This window comes from Melopsittacus undulatus, chromosome 7 (genome assembly GCF_012275295.1).
Source record: "Melopsittacus undulatus isolate bMelUnd1 chromosome 7, bMelUnd1.mat.Z, whole genome shotgun sequence".
Lineage (NCBI taxonomy): Eukaryota > Metazoa > Chordata > Aves > Psittaciformes > Psittaculidae > Melopsittacus > Melopsittacus undulatus.
The window spans coordinates 69,350,882-69,359,941 of NC_047533.1; the positions used below are offsets into that span (position 1 = coordinate 69,350,882).

At 38.6% G+C, this 9,060-nt stretch overlaps 1 protein-coding gene across 6 annotated transcripts in view; it reads left to right on the plus strand.

Moving 5' to 3' along the window:
* Positions 1-7,294, plus strand: part of LARP7 (La ribonucleoprotein 7, transcriptional regulator) — a 49,283-nt gene extending 41,989 nt beyond the window's left edge. For all 6 annotated transcript variants that reach the window (XM_034064842.1, XM_034064840.1, XM_034064844.1 and 3 more), the window contains 3 exons: positions 125-284; positions 2,043-2,134; positions 6,820-7,294. In XM_034064842.1, the coding sequence (XP_033920733.1) occupies positions 125-284; positions 2,043-2,134; positions 6,820-6,900 (333 nt within the window). In that variant the 3' untranslated portion in view covers positions 6,901-7,294. The remainder of the gene's footprint in view (positions 1-124; positions 285-2,042; positions 2,135-6,819) is intronic.
* Positions 7,295-9,060: the final 1,766 nt, after the last annotated feature.

The following is a 9,060-nucleotide window of genomic DNA, read 5'->3' on the forward strand; positions in this document are numbered from 1 at the left end:
AGTTGTTACTGCCTTTTACTTCATTGTCTTTCTGAAAATGTCAATGACCTACAAATTGAATACCCCAGAAGTCACTCTTTTTAGATTAGTTTTATGAAACTTGTTCTCTCCTGTGCTTGGGTAGGATGCTTTGGCAGCACTGGCTGATGTTGCTTATGTGGACATGCTGGAGGGAGACACAGAATGTCACGTCCGTTTTAAAACTCCTGAGGATGCACAGGTTATCATGAAGTCATACAAAGAAATACAGATCAAAAGCAACTGGAAATTTGAAGTTCTCACTGGTAAGACTTTTCTTGGAGTTTTTTTCTTGTTGTTTTGTGGGGTTTTTTGGTTTTGCTTTTTTGTTTGGTTGGTTGGTTTGGTTTTTTGTTTAGTGGTACTAAGAATACAAGTATGGTAAAAAGTATTCTGTGGTAGTTCTGTGGATATACTGAGATGACTCAATCATAGCAAAGGGCATTTTTTATCCTGTGAGTCTTCCCATTTTGCAGTTATAGTGATATTGGTTAAAGGGTATGGGGTTTTATGCCACCATCCAGAGCAAAATTAGAATGTTTTTCTTGCCTTTAGCACTTAGTTCTGTTCTTTTGATATTGGTATATTTACATCGCTTTTCGTGGCAGTGTACTATCAAACTTAATTCCTATTTCAGTTTTATGAATAATATTGGGCCCAAATTCCACCCATTCAGTGATACAAACCCCTGTAATTGTCAGTTAAGGACTGCAGAAGGAAGAGCTGTAATGGAAGAATTAAGCTTTAATCAAAGTTAATTAAAGTTGAAGACTCACTGAATGTTACTAATGTCATTTTGAGAAACGTTTGTGTCTATTGTTCTGTGCTCCAGAGGTCCAGGAACAACTTGAAATATATTATTTTACAGTGGCGTGCTCTGTGTGTTTGTCTCCGGTTTTGTAACCTTATGTGAAAGAGTGTTGCAGTAGCTTAGGAGTAAGTACTACATCGTAGGAGCCTTCCATTCATCGGTTTAGGTTTTTTTGGTTTGGTTTTTTTTCAAATGGTTCATTGAAATGAGAATGGAAAGGCTTTTGAGGAATGCAGAAACGACTCACAGCAAGCATTTCAGCTTTTCTTGGTGGCATGAGGTGAGAGTAAGGAAAGAATCTTTAATGCTCCCTGCTGCAGGGACTAAAGCTTTCCTAGTAATATTTCACTTTTTAGGACTTGAGTAAATATCTGCAGTTTTTCACCTGACAAGATAGTAAGAAGCAGCTATGTATGTAGATATTATTATGATTGAATATATACATAATGCTGTTAAAATGTGTGCTAAATTTGTTCTCAGAATTGTTAATTTTATCACTTTTGTGTGAATCTTTTCCAAGATCACTTGGGAAATTCCCTGCAACTGAAGATTTCCCACAAAACCATACAACATCACAGAATTCTCCTACGGCAGAAACCATAGAAAACCGTGGCAGACCACACTTCTTACTGCAACACAGCTCCGAGAAAAGCTGCATAATTATTGCCCCCCCATGTTCAGATATTTGTAATTGCCCATGAAGACCCCAGAGCTTGCTTCTAACAGTGGTTTTTATGAAACAAAATTATCTCTGGCATTCTTGCAGTAATTTTTTTTCTGTTTGATAGATGTTCAGAATTCATCAGAGATTTGAGTACATCAGTAAATCAAAGGGCTTCATAGTGCTGTGGTGAAACTTCAGACAAATCTGAGCTCCTTCTGCTAACTACATGTAGAGATGGTGGTAGCATATTCGCTGAGTTGGTTTTCTTCAGTTTGTAAAACTACTTGTTTTGGAAAACTTGTCTCTTTTCCACAAAAGTTTGATTCTGTTCACATTGGTGTGTGGGGGTCAGATGTTACAATGCTGTGTGACTTCTGGTTCTGAAATTTAAGACTGATAGGGAAATATTTGTTGAGTTTCTCTAACAGGTATTTTCATATGCATTTATTTACTCTAGGAAACATTCATTCCCATCACAGCTGAAAATACTGTATCCATTGGTATTGAATACTTTTGTTCATGTCATGTAATGTTAATTTGTTTTTCAAGGTGATCATGAACAACGTTACTGGCAGAAGATTCTAGTGGACAGACAAGCTAAGCTTAACCAGCCTCGAGAAAAGAAGCGGGGTACTGAGAAGGTAATCTGCAAGACCAGTTTATTTTTCTTGTACAGCCATGGTTGAAAATGTGACTCGATTTCTGTGTAGATAAACATTTCTTGGTAAAGTTTGGGTGCTGTCTTTAATCCAGTTAAATGTCTTCCTGCTGATTTTGCTGAAGGATTTTAACAGTCATAGAGTAGAGAATATGTGGTTGTCCTGATCCATTTGCCAAATGCAAGGCTTGTCTTTATAGAGACAACCAGAGCAAGTTCAGTCTGTGACTAAAGGCATGAAGTTAATTTGTAAGATGGATTTCCTCTAAAATCATGTCTGGTGTGCTTGTAACAAAGTTGATTAGTCCTGATTGGCTCTAGTGTAATAAGGTCTAGTGGTATAGTCTTAACTCCCAGATGTGATAAAGAAAATTGTTTTCTTAAGAATTAATCTCTTACAATTTACACAAATATTTTAGTGTACTGTTCTGTGCTATTCTGAACAGTAGTGTTTTCCTGCTGCAGTCGAGGAGTCTATATTCTGCTGTATCTGCTCTGGTCCAGCAAATCCAAATGCTGCTGTGAGCATCCATAGCTGAGCAGCTTCCAGACCATAACTAGTGACATTTCCATCCAGCCTTGACCATGATGTGCCCATCTGGCCACAGTGTGGAGGGAGTGTTGCAATGAACTTGCAAGCTGCTGTCTCCACTCCTGCCCCTGAAAATCCTTTCAGGCATGAAGGGCTCTTGATTAAGCCAGACAGATCCCTTAGCTGACAGAGAGGAGCCAAAGAGTATTTTGCAGACACTTTATTGCTAGGTTTACTTCACACAACTTGCAGATAAGGCTTCTGAGTTGGATTTGAGCGTAGTCTTTATGCTGGAGCTTGCAAAACTTCAGAATCATCTGACCTTATTGGCTGGTGACTTTGGAGGCTTTTTGTTTTCTAAGTGCTCCATTGATGCAAACAATTAAAAATCCCTTGTTGCTCTATATTTAATTGAAAAGAAATACTAGGTTGACCTGAAAGAGCAGCAGTTGTACAGGTCAAAACCTTTTCTTGCACAAGGCATATTTTTGCATGTATTACCTTTTTGGTTTAAACATTTTTTCAGGCACCTCATAGATAAATGAGTCTCATTCTTTTCAAAGTGTGAATAAAGGTGTTTTTCCCCATGTGACTGATTTAATTTTCTTAAAGACTTAGAAATGGCATTTACTCTAGCCATTCTTTAATATAAGCAGTAAGTGATGTGAAATGTGCAGCCTTTTACTGAATGTGCCAGGTTTTTTGTGACTTTTTTTAATAAGTATTTTTAAATTATTTTAATTATTATTTTCTTTTTTAATGTACTTTTAGTTTTTTGAACAAAAATACGATTTGAACTGTAGGTGCTCTGCTCTCACATTTCTGTTCTTCATCTTCTGAAGATTTGATGTTTGTTGACCAAACTGGTATAAATTTGCCAATAACATACATCGAGGCTTTCAAATATCAACTGTTTGACCTCTTAACCATGGTAGTGAGGGTGCAAGCTCCTTCCTCCCCCTTACCCATCCCCTTGCAAGGCTGGGAGGTGTTAACTTCAAAGCTTAGTGAATACTATTTAAATGCTAACACTGTTAAGTAAAGCATCCAGAAAAGAATGGCTCGCTATAGTCAATGACTCTTAATGCTTTACTTACTTTTTGGCAATCTGTATGCCAGAAACACAAACTGAGAATAAGAAAAAGTGTTTCTTTCTGTTCACTAATTTTATTTTCTTTTAATCGTTTATTTAATTTTAATCTTTCATTTGAAAATTCTTCCCAAAGTACTCACAAGTTGACGTATTTTGAAGGTCAGGATAAAACAAAGGAAAAAAGTAATGATTCATAAACACATAGGTCTGTGTATGCCATCAGTTAATCTTTCTTGCAAATGCTGTTTTAAAATCCCTTACAAGATCTCTCTTTGAAGATTAGCATTTGCCTATTGTCTGATTTATACTTACAATAAAGGCTGCACTTTATACTTTAATTCAGATAGTGTGGTTAAATTTGGGCCTAAGATATATCATAACCTGTCATGACAGGGTAAGGTTACTGATCATTTCAACAGAGGGTTTCTGGTGTTACGCCTCACCCCCATAATAAAAAGTGGTATAGAATTTACTTTCTCTGGCATAGTTCTTGTGGTAACCTAAATGTCCAAAAGAGATCAGACATCCCAGGGTTCCCCAGAACTTGTGACTAGTGCCTAGCTATTCTCTGCAGTTAAAAAGGTGTTCAGTGTCTGGCTTTTCTCCCAGGCCTTCATCACTCATCATCATCTCTATGCTCCTTTCTCTTGTCCCTTCCAAATGCATGTTCTCTTTAGTCAGTTATTCAACTGAGGAATAAAACAATTGTAGTGATTCAGTGATACAGATAAAAAAGCTTCTTGCCAGAACGATTCCTTCAGGGCAGTGCCAGTTTTATGCAGAGCTCAGGCAGTTTATAGGTCTGTAGCCTTAAACTCTCCAGACTGAAGCCTGCTGTGCACCAAGCAAAGGCCTGAGTGGCTGTAAGCATTCTACTTGGGTGCTTGTCCACTGGGGGAGGTGCTGCTAAACCCAGTTTACACCTTGGATACCCTCTTACCAGAAGGAGGAAGTTTAAGAGGGTGGGAGTGGTGGTAGAAGTGAAAGGCATTTGGTGGGCAAGTGAGAATTGGGTGTTTGTGAAGGGTGGAATAATTTGCAGAATATATGGGAAAGGAGGATAGTGGGAATGCCTGGGCACAGCCCGCCCTATTCTCTTCTGATTATGCCTGGGGCTCTGTGACTGTGTCCTTGCAAGATGTTCTCAGTCTGTGCTAAGGGGGGGGGGGGGGGTAGGAGGAGGGAGGAGAGAGTCACAGATAAGCCCCTTTTGCTGGTTCTCTGAAGTTGGTATCTATGGAAGGGCTGGGTACCTGAACAGTGATGTGCTTAGGAATAGGTGCTGATACTGAATTGATGATCTCAAAATGGGAATCCTTAAGGCCTCTTCAAATTTTGAGGTGCAGGTACAGAAACACTCGCTGATACAAACTGGCTAATTCACATCCTAGAGCCTTCCTTCCAGTGTTTCTGATTCTGCATTGCATATGTTGAATGAGTGAGCCAGTTTACTCCTCACTTCTATTCAGAGTTTAACTCTTAGTCCATTTCTCAGATACCAGAGAGTAAAAGTAGCTCCTAGTTACATATTTACATCAGCTTTGCCTCTGGAGAATGAGAAAGTCCTCTACCAGAACTTACTGTGATGCTGTTGAGAACATGTTAAGGATTACAAATCAAGTTTAATGCTGGGGGCTCAGGGAAACATACCAGTAAAACTGTGGGAGTGTAACTGTATTTATTACAGCATAGCAAACCACATCCAGGCAGCATATGTGTAAGAGTGTCATTCCTGGCTACCAGGGTCAATGCAGCACCACACCTTGTACTCCTGTGCTGTGTGCGAGATGCGGTGTTTGCAGGGCTTAAAATTTATCATGGATAAATAGTAAATAATTTGATTTCTAGGTGAAAACGTTTCAGATCTAGCCAACTTTACTGGACTGCCTGGTGAGCAGATTTCTTTAATTTTTTTTAACCTCAGCACCAGTTAATATGTTTTAGTAGGCTCCTTCAGATAAGTTAACATGTATTTATGCTAGTGCCTTATGCATGTGCCTAGATTCACAGCAGTTTCCTGCTTTCTCACTTTTATTCAGATGAGGCAGCCTGTGTTGTGTTTTGGGGTTTTTTTCTCCTATTATTCATGTAACAGTTACTTCATGAGCTCTTACTTATGGTTGAGGAATCTTAATGGGGCATCACAGTAGCAAAGCTTGTACCTTTGCATTATTAGGATGACTTTGCTGCAATACTATGGTTAAATCCTTAAGTGTTCTAGTATGGATGCTTTAAAAACAATAATGCTTTTAACGTTCTCTGGGGTTTTGCTTTTGTGCCTAAGGACACAGTACACAGAGGCTGGAAATCAGCATGTTACATCCTACAAGAGTTACTTCTTTTACCTCAGCACTGACAGCAGCTAGCCAGGTACCTTGGTAATTCAGGCAGTCTCCTTAAAATACAGCTAAAAACACATGCATCCCTGGTCAGCCAGTTTTGAGTGAGGGATTCCAGCATCATGTTCTTCCAAAGTGCACCATTATTTCTCAAGATAAATTCTCAGCAGGGTTGTGGCATGTGCTGTGCTGTTTTCCCGGCCTGAAGGATCCCTTTCATCTGGATTTCCATGGATTTGTTTCTTTGCTGAGTGTAGAAAATGACACGGTATTCCTAAGGTTCTTTATTAATGGTGTTACCTTGTTTTCCTTAAATCAGTAACAGCATAAATGCAGTTTTAACTTACTGCATGAAACTGCGTTTTGGGACTTCTGAAGTTGAAATTCATTTATTCTCTTGAAAGCAATTTTTTACCTTCAATGATATTAGGAGGAAGAAGGGATTGAATGAAAGATGCTGCAGTGTCCAGAGATTGAAGAGATGCCTTACTATTTGTGATACTTCTGAAGGCAATAAAGAAGGGGCTACTTTAACCTTTTTTTTTTCTTTTTATCAGATGTAGGGGTTAGCTCAGCTCTTCACAGAACAGCTTTTTCTTATGAAGTTGGGTAAATTGAGGAATAACATATTCATAGTTACAAGATAAAATTATAACAATTTGATTTTCCTCTAACCTTTTCTACAATGTTTTTTCTGTTTGCAGTTAATTGCTAAAGCTGAAAGAATGAGACTCGAAAAGACTCAACAAACAAGTAAACATATTCGCTTCACTGAAAATAACTGACCAAGACTGATTGTGCTGTTCAAAGTGACCTACTTACTTAAAAACCCCAAACTCCACAAACCCCACTGCTTACAGCAACTAAACCTTTTCTAAGGAGGCATAAAAACCTGATCTGTTTGATTCATAATTCTGCAGGCTGCAAGTATGAAGATTATTCTCAATCCCATTTGGAAATAGGCTGAATGTTTACCCCTTCTGTGCCTGTAGGTAAAGCTTTCTGGGGGAAAAAAGTAGTGTATTATGAGATGTTGCTTTAGTTCACTTCTGATTTTGGTTTTGGGGTGTTTTGTTCTTTGGGTTTTGTGCTTTTTTTTGTTGTTGTTGTTTGCTTTTTTTGTTGTATGTTAAAGTTTTATGCACTAGGTTATGAAATAAAATGCTTGAGAAATTTTCAGTTGTGTATTCTGCTTTATGACACTATAAGTTATAAACCTGGTTAATGCCAAATATAAACCTCACCCTAGGGTCTCTGTTTAGTCCATCACACTGTTGAGAATTACAACAGAATGATTATATAACCTTCCATGTATCTTTCAGTGGCTAGAACTATCAGAAAATCTGTCATTGAGAGGTCTGGAAGAAAGCCTGCTTGTGTGAAGTGCACACTAAACTGTAGACTTTTCTTTTTAGAAGACTCTTCGGGAGGAGGAAATAAGAAACCTTTTGTTTGTTACATCTGGTTACTGTAGCTCCAGAAGTAATTCTGACTTACAGATAAGTGCCAAAGTTGTGTGGTGTACAAGTTAAGCTGGTGACCTCAATGTGCCTTGAAGTATTTCATTGTAGATTGGCAGTATTTAAAAAACAAAAAGCCAAATAAAAAAACCCTAAAGATAGAATAATAGCAAAGGTTACAAATTAATGTGTAAGTGTGCTGTTAGAGATCTCTCCATTAATGTAAAGATAAATTCACATGTTTATTTGTGAGATTGCCTTAGTGTATTTTATTGCAGGGCAAATGAGATGCTAACACATTGGTTTATGAAAGCGTGAAACTTCCTTATAAATAGGAAGATGAGCAAGTTAGCTGGAAACCTGGAAGTACATTCCTAAGATTCCATCAGAGGCTCTTGAAGGAAACTCACATGACACTGTAGGTGGTTTAACAGCTGTAGCTTTTGTTGGTAAGGTAGGCTGACATTTTTTCTTTGCTATCAAATTACTGCAGCAGTGGAGCTATTTTAATGATGTGTGTTCCAATAAAATTTGGTGATCCTGGCGTATTTTTTGCTAAGAATCTGCGCTATTTCTCCTGAATTCTTGAAAGCAGTGTGGATATAATAGGTACAGTGGTTTTGAAGTTGGGGAGAACAAGAGGCAAGGGAGTTAAAAAAATGGGAAAAACTGTATTTCAAAAGATGATGCCAAAGCATATGAATTGTAATGAAACTATCCAAGCTATAGATAATGTGGAGAAGCAGCACAATGAGAATGGAGGAGTGTTCACGGAGCACCATTTATGTGCTGGTACTTGTGATTTAGCAAGTGCTCAGGAGTGTTTCCTTGGATGGTCCATAAGCTCAGGTAGCACCAAGTCTCCCACAAGGCTGGGATCAGGATCAGAACCACCAGCAGACAGCAGACTGCATCCCTCTCCTGGGGTGCTGATGGAGGAATGGAGAGGATTAGCAGGAGTCAATGAGGAGGGTGTAGTGGTGATCAGGATAAAGACAGCAGAAATATGGAGGGGAAAAGTGCAAGATAAGAGACAAAGTTTCAGGATGGAGGGGAAGAGCTTGCTAATGGTTCTTGGAAATTGCATATGAACAATTCCCCCCAGGGGGCTGTGGAAGGAAGGCTGGGTACTGACCCCTGTGCCAGGTGCTGGTGTGTCCTGAATGCACTTAAGCAGCATTCAGATACTTAGTCCAGTTGCAGGATTTTCATTATTACTGTTTAATGTTCAACTTTTCTCTTACACTAAGTGTGTAAGATACTTGATGAGCCATTGGAGAGAACTGATATATCTAGCTAGGAAAAGGATTTGGTCAGTGAATGTCTCTTGGGCATCCTGCCTGAAAGACAGGAGATTATTCTATTTTTCCACTTCTGTGATGGATAGAGAAAAAAACCCCAACAGCCTAATCGGGATAAAATGCTTTGGGTTTCTCTGCTGAAGTTCATTTAAGTCAAATTTCATCCATGTTGTAAATAATTCAT